This window comes from Tamandua tetradactyla, chromosome 19, assembly GCF_023851605.1.
Source record: "Tamandua tetradactyla isolate mTamTet1 chromosome 19, mTamTet1.pri, whole genome shotgun sequence".
NCBI classification, from domain to species: Eukaryota; Metazoa; Chordata; class Mammalia; order Pilosa; family Myrmecophagidae; genus Tamandua; species Tamandua tetradactyla.
This window is the reverse complement of record NC_135345.1, coordinates 3,107,001-3,122,563: the sequence shown is the minus strand read 5'-3', so window position 1 is coordinate 3,122,563 and position 15,563 is coordinate 3,107,001. Positions and strand designations below refer to the sequence as shown.

The following is a 15,563-nucleotide window of genomic DNA, read 5'->3' as shown; positions in this document are numbered from 1 at the left end:
AAATTCAACTTCCCCAACTTCAATTCTTGATATTCTCATAAGCAGTGTGGACAACCAAAGCTATAGCCTGAGCCCCCAGTCTTGGGGGTTGTTCATATGAAACTTAACTTCCCAGAGGATAGGTCAAGCCTACTTAAAATTTAGGCCTAAGAGTCACCCGCAAGAGAACCTCTTTTGTTGCTCAGATGTGGCCTCTCTCTCCAGCCAACACAGCAAGCAAAGTCACCACTCTCCCACTGTCTATGTGGGACATGACTCCCAGGGCTGTAGACCTTCCTGGCAACGTGGGACATAAATCCTAGAATGAGCTGAGACTCAGCATCAAGGGATTGAGAAAAACCCTAGATTGAGCAGACTCAGCATCAAGGGATTGAGAAAACCTTCTTGACCAAAAGGGGAAAGAGTGAAATGAGACAAAGTGTCAATGACTGAGAGATTCTAAGCAGAGTTGAGAAGTTATCCTGGAGGTTATTCTTATGCATTAAGTAGATATCACCTTGTTATTCAAGATGTAATGGTGAGGCTAGAGGGAACTGCCTGAAAATGTAGAGCTGTGTTCCAGTAGCCATGTTTCTTGAGGATGACTGAATAATGATATAGCTGTCACAATGTGACTGTGTGATTGTGAAAACCTTATATCTGATGCTCCTTTTATCTACCTTGTCAACAGACGAGTAGAACATATGGAATAAAAATAAATAATAGGGGGAACAAATGTTAAAATAAATTTAGTTTCACAGGGTAAGATAATGGGTAATTGGAGCTGAAGGGATATAGACTGTGCAACAGGACTAGATACAAAAACTCAAAAATGGACAGCACAATAATACCTAATTGTAATGTAACTACGTTAAAACACTGAATGAAGCTGCATCTGAAAAAAAAATTTTGTTTCAAATGCTAGTGATCATGAAAGTAAGGGGTAAGGGGTACGGTATGTATAATCTTTTTTTTTTTCTGTTTTCATTTTATGTCTTTTTCTGTTGTTTTTTTCTTTTTCTGAATTGATGCAAATGTTCTAAGAAATGATGATATACAACTATGTGATGATATTGTGAATTACTGATTATATACATACAATGGAATGATCATATGTTAATGTTTCTGTTCGTTTGTTGTTAAATTTTTTTAATTAATAAATAAATTTAAAAAAAAGAAAAGAAAACAGGGGCATAGATTGTAAACTCTTATAGCTGTCACACTTAGTCTGGAGTGGTAATTATTATTTCAAGGTTTTGAGGGGCAATTTTATATATGCATAACCTGGTACTTAAAAATAAGAACAAAGCTGCTCAGGCCGGGATCAAATTAATTCAGAACACAGGGGTGAGGAAGACATTGTCAATATCCTAGACCCTCACCTCTCTTTGAGACCAAAGGAAGAAAGGTTTGTTTTGTTCAGGGCCTAAATTTTCTATAGCACATAATCTAACTCAACCTGTCAGGATAGCTCATTTAAACAATTAAAACAATGGGAGCCCAGAATAAGAATGAGGGCTTTCAATCATATATAGCTTAATGTAATGCCTGCATACATCCCAGACTATATTAAGCAGATAATCAAAAAGTATTGGCAAAGTCCCCTGAGGGAAGGGAGAAAGAATATGGAGCTATTAAACTTTATCACCAAGGAAATCCCTGATAATGGGTCAAACATTAGGGAGACCCAAATTAATAGGCCAAGCCTTCAGTCTTGAGGCTTATTCTTGTAAAGCTTACGTATGTAACAGAGAAGCTTAGCTTACCTGTACATATACCTAAGAGTTACTTCTGGAGGACCTCTTTTGTCGCTCAGATGTGGCCTCACTCTCTCTAAGCCCAATTCTGCAAGTAAAATCATTGCCCTACCCTCTACGTGGGACATGACATCCAAGGGTGAAAGTCTCCCTGGCAGTATGGGAGATGACTCCCAGGGATGAATCTGGCCCTGGCACCATAGGATCAACAATGCCATCATGACCAAAAGGGGGAAAAGAAATGGAACAAATAAGTTTATAAGTGTATGAGAGAGTTCAAATAGAGTCGAGAGGCTACTCTGGCGGTCACTCTTAGGCAAGCTTCAGTTAGACATTGCTACCTAGCATAATGTGCCAAACCCTAACCAAAATCAATCCAGCCAATCCTAAAGAACAACCTACAGCAATATGTATGACTCTACAAATGTTCTATGCACTAGGGTAAATTTCCAGAAACCTACAAACTCCAGATGGGTCCCAGGACCAGATAAAAAATCCTGAAACCTAGAGGGGCCATCCTCTCCAGAACATCAGATAGTTCCATCTCCCTACCCCATATTACTGACAACCCCTTTCAACATGAAAAAGTTAGAATGGCCATAGTCCAAATACCCCTAAAGAATGGGACAGAAAGATCAAAGGTGATGGTGGAGTTATACAGAGAAGGTAGGTTTAACAAATGAATATGATAGCTAAATTATTATTGTGATATTTTTTTAGTCTTCAGTATCTTAGAGCAACTTGAAGTAAAAACTTAAAATTATGGAATTGTAACCCATACCAGACTCTGAAATCTGTTCTACAACTAATTGCTGTGCTATACTTTGAAATGTATTGCTTTTTTGTACATATTTTATTTTTCACACACAAAAAAGTTGATTGTAATGATAAAAAATGTTTATTCCTTCTAGTCTCCAAGGTCATGGAGTAGCTAGAAGGAAAAATCTGAGATGATGGTGTGTTAAGCCCATAACAAACTCTTGGGATCTGTCCTTTAACTTGTTGAAGGGTGCTTTGAAAACTACTGTTTTCTTCTTTCTTTGCTTTGTATATATGCTATATTATACAATAGAAAAAGCTAAAAATATATAAGAATATATATATAAAGAATTCTTATTTAAATATAAGATATAAACAAATTTAAATATGATATAAATAAATATAAAATATAAGATACAAATAAAATTAAAAATATATAATATATATATAAAGACTGTCCACAGCAGCATTTAATAATCAGAACACGAAGTCCAAACACACATCAACTAAAGATTAGAAAAAAATTGTGGCATATTCATACAATGGAATAGCAGCAAAAATGTACAAATTGCAACTCCATGGGTAAATCTTAAAGCATAATATTGAACCAAAGAAGCCAGACACATATGCATATTTATTTGTGTAAATACAAGAGTGTGTATAGGGTTGTATCTGCATAGTTCCATTCACACAACATTCAAAACCGGCAAAACCAAATTGTGTAGAGAGGGTTATATGCTTCAACCAGGGTTGAAGAATTATTGGCTTAGACTATTTGGGATTTACCTCTCTAAGCTAAGGATGAAGTATCCTTTCCTGGAGACAAATATCTGAACCAAAGGGGGTCTGTTAGCAATGAGGGAGAGGGGCCTAGGTTTTACATCGGGCCTAGGTTTTACATTGGCAACAACGGTGTCTGCTATGCTACCCCAAAATCCAGATGGGTTAGTACCAGCCAGTCACGTAACTCCAGGAAGATTCTGGGGAAGGAGACTCAAAGAAACAAGCCATTTCGCAGCCTGCAGTGAAGATAGTCCATAAAAGAGGCAGAGCCAAGAAAAACAGAGAAGCAGGGCCAGAGCTTGACCTCCCTCCAGACTTTTTGTAATGCAAGATAGTGGATTTCCTTGCTGTTGGATCTTATTAAATCTGGGTTTTCTGTTATTTCACAACATCCTGAGATGTTATGGCATCTGGCCATAACAGGGAGCCCTGAGGGTTCCAGGGTAGAGTGAGCAATGGGGTGGCCAGAGATTAAGAGTTGACTCTAGGCAATAGTGGGCAGGGGCTCTGGAGGCAGGGAGTCTCAAGGCAGGGGAGGGGAGATTGCCTGAGATGGCAGCAGTTGGGGAAAAAGGGACAAGGAGCCAGTGCAGATTAAGGTGAGATCTCAGGGCTCCAAGACCTTCCATCAGTCAACAACTCAACCGGTTATCTCTAAATGCCAGCAAATTCTTCCTTACCTGTATGGCACTTCCTGTTTTCTGGCATTTTTCTCATCTATTTATTCACCTGTTGAGACATTTGGTGACATCAAGCACCTGTGTGCTGTTTCATGTTCCCCTGCCCATCAGCTGCACGGCCACATGACTGGTCCTGGTTAGTGGGATGTGAATGCAGATGGTCTGCATACAGACCTCCACATCTTCCACCCCAGCTATGGTGGACCCTGAACCCTGCGTTGAGATGGTGGACGCTCCTTCAGCATAAGTCTCTGGTTGAATTATACAGCAGAGCCTGGCCAACCTCCTATAGACATATATATTGTGAGTGAAAAACAGACATTCGTTGAATTTAACACAGACATTGTAAGGTTAACTTGTTACTACAGCATAACCTAAGTCTCTCTTGATTAAGATACTCCAATCAAAATCAAACGTAAGAGAAAAGCACAGATCTGGTCTGTTTTTCCTTTTTTTTCCACCACCATACCCAGAGCAGTCCACTCAAATAAATATTGGTTGAACGAAAAAAAAAAAGAGCTCACTTGTGAGGAAAAGTTATAAAGCAATTAGTATAAAATGAGGATACCTGTCACCATTCCTTGAAAGAGGGTGGTAATCAGGAAGAAGTACTGCATGAGGGAATGCTAGCAGTATTCTAGGACTCAGTTGATGGTGATTATAAGTTTCATAGTTTTCATTATGTAAATTCATAATAAAGGGTTAATGAGGGACAGGCCACGGTGGTTCAGTGGCAGAGTTCTTGCCTGCCATGCCGCAGACCCGGGTTCGATTCCTGGTGCCTGCCCACATATTAACAAAAAAAAGAGTTAATGAATTTCTAAACAATGAAGGCAATAAATAGTACAGAAAAGGTTAATCTTGAAAAAACAAAGTTATACAAAAAATCTTATATTAGGCTTAACAAAATATAGGTTATAATTCCAACTATTCATTCAATAAATAATATTGAGAACTTAACATGAGCTAGACACTCAGGATTCAGCAGTAATTAAAATAAAAACTGTCCTCATATAGCTTACATTCCAGGGGCAAGAATCAGACAAAAAAATAGTGAATATGTCAGGTGGTAAGTTTAACAAAAATAAAGCAGGGGAAAAGGAATGGAATGTGACATCTCATCTGATTTAGTCCTCACAAGAAGCCTAGGGGAACCACTGTTATGTTATTAACCCCATTATTTAAGACTGGGGCTCAGAGAGATGGAGTATCTTGTCTGAAATCACACAGTTGTCAGGTGGCAGAACTGAAAATCAAACATAAGACCATAAAAATGGAAGGAAAAGAAGGATAACTATGAAAATACTATGAAATATTAAAGTTTCATCAGAAAATAAAAGTACCATCTGATCAGGGGAACAAAGGCCTAAGATTCCTCCAATCTAAAGTATGCATCATAGAAAAGGGCCATTAAAATAGAACCTTTCTTACTATTGATATAACTGAAAACAGCAGAAATTACTAAAAAAGGTGAAAGTCAAAACCAATCTGTTATGTTAATTGAAATAAGCCAGACACAAAATTCATATAATTGGGACCATGAAATGTCCAGAATAGACAAATCCATAGATTAGAGAGGTTCCCAGGGACTGAGGCTGGGACATGACTGCTAATGGGTACATGTTTCTATTCAGGGGAATGAAAATGTTCTGGAGAGTGGTGAATATACTAAAAACCACTGAATGTTACAGCTTAAAATGGTGAATTTATGGTCTGTGAATTATATTTCAATTTTTTAAAATCTGCAAATATTTTCAGCTATCCCTCCAAAAGAGACCCAGGATCTCTTAGGAGCACCACCACTGCTGCAGCCAGCCTGCCCAAGCCACCTATATCTCTAGCTTTGCCTATCTCAACAGCCTCCCAACTGTCTCCCTCTTCTGTCTGTGATCCCTGGTGGGGAGAGAAGCCTTTCTTCTTAATTGAAATTTTTATTGAGACTACTAAATTCACATGCAGTTATAAGAAATAACAGAGGTCCTCCCCTCTTTACAGGGGACCACATCGACATCCAGGTTTGGAGAAGATGTGCCCTGCTCATGTATTGTGTGGCCCTTCCACCCACCAGCATCATCACCTTCCACAACGAGGCCCGCTCTGCCCTGATCAGAACCATTCCCAGGGCGGAAACTTTTTATTCAATTATCTCCATGGAGATGTAGCATGCCCAATCGTGGGTGTGCCCTTTTGATTAGATGAAGAAGTGACATCACCCAATCAAGATGGGTCTTGATTAGTTTACTGGAGTCCTTTAAAAAAGGAAACATTTTGAAGAAACCTGAGAGCTGATGCAGAGGCTTGGAGAACAGTTGCTTCAGAGCTGACACGGCCAACAGGAGACAGATGTCTGGAGATGCAGAGTCCAGCAGATGTCACCATGTGCCCTCCCATGAGATGCTCAGCAAGCTAGAACCCAGAGTTGCTTCCCGGAGGAGTTACGTGAAGGCCCACAGATGCCAAGTGAGAAACCTCCCCAGGAAACAGGCTGAAAGCAAGGAAGCCCAGGAGCAAGGAATCAGCAGATGCCAGCCACGTGTCTTCCCAGCTGACAGAGGAGTTCTAGATGGCATCAACCTCTTCTAAGTGCCTTAATTGGACATTTTCTCAGCACTAGAAATGTAAACTTGTAACTTATTAAATTCCCTTTTAAAAAGCCAGAAAAAAAGAAAGAAAGAAATAATAGGGATCCCATGTACAATTTACCCAGTCTATCCCCCAGTAGTAACACTTTGTAAAACTAAAGTATGTCACAACAAGAACCTGATACAATCCACTGACCTTAGATTTTCAGTCTCACTTATACTCATTCTTGGGTGTGTATGTGTGTGTTTATTCTACAGAATTTTATCACATGTGTACGTTCCTGTATCCACCACCACAAAGTCAAAATACTCAGTATTTCCATCACCATAAAGACCCCTCGAGTTCCCTTTTTATAACCATACCTACTTCCCTCCCACTTCCTCCCCTACCCTCATCCCCACCCTGTCCTTAATCCTGGCAACCACTAATCTGTTTTCCATTTCTAAAACTGTGTCATTTCAAAAATGTTACATAAATTGTCATATGGTATCTAACATTTAAGGACTGGCTCCTTTCATTTAGCATCATTTTCCTGAGATTCATCCGAGTTGTTGTACATGTATCAATAGTTCATTCCTTTTCATTGCGGATTAGTATTCCACGGTGTGGGTGTACCACAGTTTGTTCACCTGTTAAAGACGTGGGCAGTTTCCAATTTTGGGCTATTACGAATAAAGCTGCTATAAACTTTTACAGTTTTGAGGTGGACAAAAGTTTTCATATTTCTGAAATAAATGTCAAAGAGTACAACTGCTGGGTCACAAGATAAGTGCATGTTTGTTTTATAAGAAACTGTCAAACTATTTTCCAGAGTGGCCGTACCATTCTACATTGACACCAGCAATGGATGCCTGGTCACTTTCTCCACATTCTCACTAGCATTTGGTGTTGTCAGTCTTTTAAAACCAGAAATTAAAATTTTTTTTTCACCCACAAGCATCCATCTGCTCAGAGCAAAATCCAAAGTTCTTATATTGGTGTGCAAGGTCCCATATGAACAGCCCTTGCCATCCCATCTCTCTCACCTCAACTCCTATTTCTCCCTTCAGTTTGCTTCTCCACTGGCCTCCTTGCTACTCCTCAAGTACAACCAGCCTGTCTCCTCACCTGGACCCCTCTCCTTCCACACAGCTTGCTCCCTCCTAGCCTTCAGGCTTCTGCTCAAGTGATAGCTTCTCAGTGCAGCTTTCAGGTTTCGAGGACCTCTCCCCTTTACCTGTTCTGTTTTTCTCCATAGTATTTATCACTGCTGTAGCCTCAAAGCCCAGAACAGTGCCCAGCACATGGCATGCATTTGGTTGAGAGGGATCACTCCAGGTCATCTAGTCCCCTGTCATGCTCCCATTTCATCCTACCCAGCCCAGTGAAATCGCTAGGACAAGTAAATTCACTGCCACAGGCACACATCTATATACAGCAATACAGGCCTTCCCTCACAAACGCTTAACAGCATTACAGCAGCAACAAAGGTAAGGCCTTAGACCACCTATATGCAGTTCTCAAACATCACTGTACAGCTGAATTGCTACAGATCTGATCTGAAAGTCTAAGGTCAAGCAGAAATTTTGTATTTCTCATAAGTGCCCAAATAATGCCAAACTGCTGGCCCCAAGAGCTACTTTAAATAGTAAGAATCTGACATCTCTTGTCCCTAACATATATTTTATCAAGTAAGCAGTTTTGATTTAACACAATATTAAAAATGCCTTACACAGCATTTTGCTTTTCCTTCTCATTGTCTGAATAAGATTAAGTGCCTTGAAGGTGGATCCATTTAAAGGTACATGGTTCACCAACAAACTATGTAAGGTGGTAGATCCATTCAAGGTAGTTTCCTCAGTGGCTGGCTCACTGGGAGGAACTGGAGGTAACAGGGGTCAGGGAGATATTAAGATGGAAAGAACAAGCGAGAAGCCCATTCAAAAGCCAGGACAATGGAAGACCTTTGCCTTTACCTCTGTAAGAGTACTCTTTAAAAAGGAAATTCTTTACTACCATATAGCAATTAACAAATGTATGTACTGCTGTGGAACAATGTCTATGATATAGTGCTAAGTAAGAAAATATATATATAGTGTGATCTCAGTCCTGCAAAAACAAAAAAGACAGACAGTTAAATGCTTATCTGTGCATTAAAAATATCTAGGAAGAAGAAATAAGAAATTTAATAACTATAAATTTTGGTAGTGAGACTGGGAAGACAAATTATAGGGAAGAGGGTTGTTTTTCATCTTTTGTTCTGTTTGAAGATATCTTCTACCATGTACATGTATAACTTTATAATTTTTTAAACTAGTTAATGAAAAGTAACCAAAAAAAGAAATGTTTGCCAAAAATGGGTCCATATCATAGTTTGATCTAGAAGTCAGCAAACTAAAGCCTGCCATCTGTTTTGGGGCCCCTGCCTGTTTTAGACGGCCCACAGACTAAGAAAGGTTTTTACATTTTTTAACGACTGACAAAAAAAAAGGAATATTCTATGATATGTGAAAATTATATGAAATTCAATGTCAGTTCCTTAATAAAGCTTTACTGGAGCACAGCCATGCCTGATTACATACCATCTATGGCTGCTTTTATGCTACAATGGCAGAGCTGAATAGCTGCCACAGAGACATTAGGGCCCACAAAGTCTAAAATATTTACTATCTGACTCTTTACATAAAGTTTACCTACCCACTTTAACCCATGCCAAGAGGGGCAGACATCAGTTTTCTTTAAGCTGGACTGCCCATGCAACACAATTTTGACTGATGAGATGAAAGTACAAGTCCTTAGAAAGGACATTTCATCTCAGGAAGCCTCTCTAACCACCCCATTTAAAACAGTACCACACCCATCCCCTCCCATACTCTCTCTCTATCCCCATTCCCTGGATCACGCTCCAGGCATATACCACCATTCAACATACTCTGCACTTCACCTTATTCTCTGTTTCCCTTCACTAGAAATGGAAGCTCCAAGAAAGAAGTTTTTTGTGCCTTAATTGCTGGATCCCCAGTGTCTAGAACAGTGCTTATTAGCTAATAGACATTCAGCGAATGTTGACTAAACAAATGATTGAATGAAAAGGTGAAGCTGCCCTAGGAAAAAGTCTTATTGCCTGTCACCTTACCCTTCTTCCTGCCTGGACCCTAGATATGAGACCACTAGGTGCAGCAACCACATTTTATTTATAAAGTAGCAAGAATGAGGTTTGCAAGCTAAGTGAAAGAGCCTGGGTCCCTGATCTTATTGCTGAACCTCTACAAAACAGACTTGTGTTTGTCCTATGATAAACTCTTATTTGTTTAAGCTACTGCTGGAGGGTTTTCTGTTACTTGCAGCTGAATACAATCCTGGTAATGCCAACTATATCTAAATTAAGTTACACTCACCAAAGATCAACAAATCCTGTTGGGTCTACTTTCAGAATCCAGTCACCTGTCAGCTTGCCCACTATTAACACTGACAGAATCCACCATTATCTCTTACCTACGATAGCTTCCTATCTGGTTTCCTGCTTCTTTCTGCCCATGTCCCCCTTCACTCTGTCCTCAGCCAGTACTCATTTTAAAATGGAATATGGACCACACCATTCCTCTGCTCAAACCTTCCACTGGTTTCCTATTTCAGAAAAATGTCAACGTCTTTAAATCCACCAAGAAAAAAGGTCCTGTTGATCTGCTACGGCATTCTGACCTCACTCAATGCTCGCAGCCATACTGACCACCCTGCTCTTTGTTCCCCCGCCTGGAGTGCTCCTCCCCATAAATCCTCACTGAGAGATTCCTGATTCTCTTCAGATTTTTACTCAAAAGTCATCAGCTCATTGACTGTACACCATATACAGAATCTTTATATGTTAAGAATGTTCGTGTTTGGGCAGGCCACAGTGGCTCAGCAGGCAAGAATGCTTGCCTGCCAAGCCAGAGGACCTGGGTTTGATTCCCGGTGCCTTCCCACATAAAAAAAAAAAAAAAAAAAAAAAGTTTGTGTTCGTATGTTGTTTTGGTTTGATAATACGAAATAAATTAAATTAAAAAAAAGAAAGAAAAAAAGTCATCAGCTCAGTCTTTCCTGGACAACCTACCCAAAATGTCCATACCGTAACCCTGTCATTTCCTAGTTTCCATCCCTGCTTTAATATTCCTCCACTTATCATTAACATACTGTATATTTTACTTACATATTTTGTTTATTATCCTTGTCACACGCTAGAATGAAAACCTCACAAGGGCAGATTTGCCTGTTCACTGTAGCCCTGTACCTAGAACCATGCCTGGCACAAAGATGTTGCATAAGTACTGTTGAATGAATAATTAAAGTCAGGAAAATCTAGGTAGGGCTCTGAAGGAGAATGAAAACTGCCGAAGACAAATGTCAACTACCTCATAATTACTGTTAGGGCCTTCTGAGCTCTGCCACTCAGAATGCCATCCCAACCCTGCCCAAGGCAGCCGGTCCCATCAGAACTCCTGTATTCCACACAGAGCAGTGAGCAGGCACTCGGATACTTCAACTGAAGCCCACATGGGCCTGTATGCGACAGCTCCAGAAAACAGAAAGCAGGAGCCATAAAAACAGAATAGATACTTTCTAAATTGTTTTTGGCCAATTTGACTTTGAGAATGGATATTTCAGCTGAAGTATTTGAACAGAAAAAATGCCAAGACTCAAAAATGTGAGCAGGGAATTTGTTACTCAAAAGTAATGACTTCCTTTCTGGTGCCTGTCCATGTTAAAAAAAAAAAAATTAATGACTTCCTGCTTTCTCAACAGCAAAGTACACAGAAATATGCTTATTAATTCTAATTAAAATATTATAATTGAAACCAGTGCAGCTAATTTCAGAGCAAGCTAAAAGCCTTTAAAGGTTACTATTCTATAAAGGATAAATGATGATACTGTTTGTATGTTAGAATTTCACTTACTGCATAAGACCAAAGGAAGAGAAATTTAGCTTGTCCAAAGCTTAAATTTTCTGTAGCACATAATCTAACCCAACCTGTTCGGATAGCTCATTTAAACAACCCAAACACATGGACTCCAGAATGGAAATGAGGGCCTGTAATTCTGAATAGCTTAATATAATATCCAGATACATCACAGAGTAAGCCGGGTAGTAATCAAAAAGTACTGGCAAAGTCCCTTGAGGGGTCGGAGAAAAAATATGGAACTATTAAACTTTCCCACCAGGGAAACGCCTAATACTCTCTCAAACATTAGGTACTCCCAAGTCAATAGGTCAAGCCCTTGACCTCGAGGCTTGCTCTTGTGCAGCATATGTATGTGAGGGAGAAGCTAAGCCTATCTATAATTATGCCTAAGAGTTACTCTGAGAGAACCTCTTCTGTTGCTCAGATGAGGCCTCTAAGCCCAACTTTGCAAGTGAAATCATTACCCTTTCCTCTAGATGGGACATAACATCCAAGGGTGAAAGCCTCCCTGGCAGCATGGGAGATGACTCCCAGGGATGAGTCTGGCATCAACACATTCCTGACCAAAGAGGGAAAAGAAATGTAAGAAAATAAGGTATCAGTGGCTAAGAAAGTTCAAATAGAGTCAAGAGATATTCTGGAGGCTACTCTCTTATGCAATCTTTAGCTAGATATTGCTAATTGTCATGGTTTGCCAACCCCCAACCAAAACCACCCCTGTTAATCCTAAAGAACACCTAGGGTTCTATCTGAGATTCTACAAAAGTTTCATGCACTAAGATTACTTTCCAGAAACCTACAACCTCCAGAGGGTTCCTAGGCCAGATAGGTCCAGAGGAGCCAGCCTCTCCAAGAACATGAGCTAGTTTCATCTCCCTATTCCATACTGTCAACACCCCTTTCCACATGAAAAAGTTAGAATGGGGATAGCCCAAATACCCTAAATTGGGAGAAGGATCAAAGGAGAAGATGGAGTATAACAGAGAAGATAGAATTAAACAAATGAGTATGATTGCTGAATCATTATATTGATATTTCTTTTAGTTTCCAATGCCTTGGAGCAGCTAGGAGGAAAATGCTGATATTATGGAACTGTAACCCATACCAAACTTTAAAGTCTATTCTATAACTACCTGTTACAATGCACTTTGTAATTTATTACTTTTTTGCATATATGTTATATTTCACAATTTAAAAATGTTTTTAAAATGTAACCGAAATAATAGAAGTGAAGAAAAAAGGTTACTATTCTAAAATACTTTTGTTTTGAAGAATTTAAAGTCTATCTTAATTTACACATAGAAGGTCACACAAGAAAGTGGAACAGTGCTTGTGTGTGGGGTCATGTGAGGTACTTAAGAGAAAGGGGTAGGAGAAAAGCATTTCAATCATTACTCTTTAGTAATTTTGAAATTTTTATTGTATTAATATATTACCTGTGCAAAAATAACAGATTAAATGAATCAATTTTAAATGAACCAATCAGGTATTACCTTAAAATAATGAAACTACCTACTTTGACGGCCAGCTTTAGAAGGATACCACTTGATACCCATATTTTGAAAATAAGCAAATTCAGGCTATGTCAAATCAGTGTACAAAACAGAAGGCATACTTTTAGTTTGACCCAGTGTTCGAACAAGACACCAGAGGACAGCAGGAAGGACTTCCTTCCCAACCCCAACCCTGCTTAGTGTTTCCCGATACAAGCAAAGTACAAATTTCCATGATACCTACCTCCTAGAGAAGCAATAAAATAAAAGATGGAAATGGATTTGGTTATAAATTACCTGCTACAGTGATAAGGCAAACTGTTTAAAAGTTTCCTTAGATACCCAAACAAGTTTTCACTCTTCAGAAGAAGGAATAAGTAAATATTCCTGTCCATCCTATTTCCTCAGTTTCTAATGAAACTCTCAGGACACAGAAGGGATCATATCAGAAACAGAAAGTGCAAGAAAACTTTACTAAAAATGAATCAATGAGGTTCTTTAAGGGGCTGCGTCTTGAAAACTGTACCTATTAAATGCCATCATGTGTACACATTCAGGTAAGAAATAAAATGCCTGAAGGGTGCTCCCTAACCTCTGTTAATCGCTAAGAGCAGAAAGACTTCCTGGGTTTTCTTAGAAGGTGTTTCTCTTCTTCTGGTTCAAAAATTCTCCCCACACACAAGCAGCAGAGATCCCTGGCTTACAGATAACACAAGCCTGTCATCAAGGAAGCTCTTTCACCGGCTTGCAAAAGACATCCCTGGAGTCTACAGACACCCCAGGTTCTACAAGCCTGAGGACAATACCAGCGAAATGTACACCTCATTCACCCACCCTCAGCAACGTGTCCTCTTTATTGCCAACAGAAAACAGGTGATAAACTTCAGCCAACTTTTCTTAATATTTAAATCAACTTTATTATTTCTCATTTGTTAATAACCATCATCTAATTACCTCATCACTTACTTGGCAACCACAGTTTAATCAAATGTCTGCAGACCCACACCTGAGCTTAGATTAGCAGGCCTGTTCAGTGACGCTTTAAACCACGTCGCTACCACTAGGACTCAGGAACTAAATGAAATGTCTTGGGAATTTGGGAACAGAGACTCAAGTCGGGCTCTCTCGAGCACCACTTTGAAAAAGGCTCTCCCATTGGACGACGTCCTCAGTCCCCCGCCTTCCCCCAACCACTCCGGCCCATAACAGCATTATGTCATCCACTATCCCCGCATCACCCCCAGCTCCAAGTCCTGGCTCTTCTCGAACGCCTGCACCCACAGCCCTCCTCCTCTCAAAGTCAGAAGAGAGAAGGGAGGAAGCCAAAAGGGTCGCAACCTGCGCTCTTCTAAATTCCCACCATCAAAACACAGCCGCGCAACCCCCCCTCCCCGTTTCGCGCAAAGAAAAACTATTTCATTCCCTAACTCTTGGCATCTGGGACAAGGCGAGAGGACTGGGGCCTTGGCCCCCTCGGTGAATTCGGGAGGAGCCCCAAGAAACCGCTACCTCCCTTCCCAGAATGACGGAGAGCCCAGCGGGGGGACCCGGAGGGGACAGAACATGCTAACCCGAGGCCCGGACTCGGCTCTCCCATCAGGAAAGCGCGAGTTTCTCTCTCCCGGGAGTTACGCGCCCGGGCTCGGGGACAAGGCTGCGCCGCCACCACCGTCGCGGCGGGGTCAGGGGTTGGCCGGCGACACAGATGCTGCTGCCCCCAGGCTGTCACCGGGAGGTCCCGCCCCGGGAGGGGAGGCAGCGGCAGGCCCGCCGCTCCGGGCCCCGACACTCACGGTCGGTGCAGCGGTTCCTCAGCCACCGCCGAGCTGGGCGGCAGCGGCGGCGGCTGCGGCTGCGGTGGCGGCTGGAGCGGCGGCGGCTGAGGAGGCTGGGGCGGCAGCGGCGGCGGCGGCGGCGGCGGCGGCTGCTGCTGCTGCTGCTGCTGCTGGAAGGACTTGAGGGACTCGAAAGCCTTCATCAGCTTTTCCAGGGTCGCCATGGCGGCCTCCCGTCCCGCGGGGCAGCCCCCGGAGCCCTGGGCCCGGCTCGCGGCGGCGGGGCGCCTTTCAGCAGTGAGGTAATGAATGGGGCACTGGGTCGCAAGCTGAGGGAGAACGGAGGATCTCGGCCATCTTAGAGCTGTCCCGGCAGCCCCCGCGGCACGCTACGTCCCGCGACGCTGCCCGGCGGAGGCGGGGACAGGCCGGACGACGTGATTGACGGCCGGGGAATGCAGCCTCTGCCAATGGCGGGTCCCGGCTCGGCCCACCACGCCCGCAGGCGCGCCCCACTCAGCCGCCGCGACGCCTGGCTCCCCCGCGCCCCGCCCCTGGGAAGGCGGGGCCCGGCCTGTGGGGGCGGGGAAAGCGGGAAAGGGGCTGAGCGCGCCAGGAAGGGGCGGTCCGGGGGCAGCGAGAGAAGAGGTGGAGGCGGCCGGAGAAGAGCGGTCGCCGGCAGAGGAGAGAACAGGGCAGGTGGCGACCCGGGACGCGTCGGGAAGAGGCGGAGAGGGGCAGGGCGATGGGAGCGGGCGAGGGGTGAGGTGGGAGGGGGCAGCGACGAGCCGGGGTGGGGCAAGGTGAGGGAGGGAGCGTGGAGGGGGCGGGAAGG

At 42.3% G+C, this 15,563-nt stretch overlaps 1 protein-coding gene across 1 annotated transcript in view; it reads right to left on the bottom strand.

The window, feature by feature from the left end:
• HTT (huntingtin) overlaps positions 1 to 15,148 on the bottom strand; it is a 237,460-nt gene extending 222,312 nt beyond the window's left edge. Inside the window, exon 1 of the mRNA XM_077136283.1 lies at positions 14,747 to 15,148. Coding sequence (XP_076992398.1) covers positions 14,747 to 14,952 — 206 coding nt within the window. The 5' untranslated portion in view covers positions 14,953 to 15,148. The remainder of the gene's footprint in view (positions 1 to 14,746) is intronic.
• Positions 15,149 to 15,563: the final 415 nt, after the last annotated feature.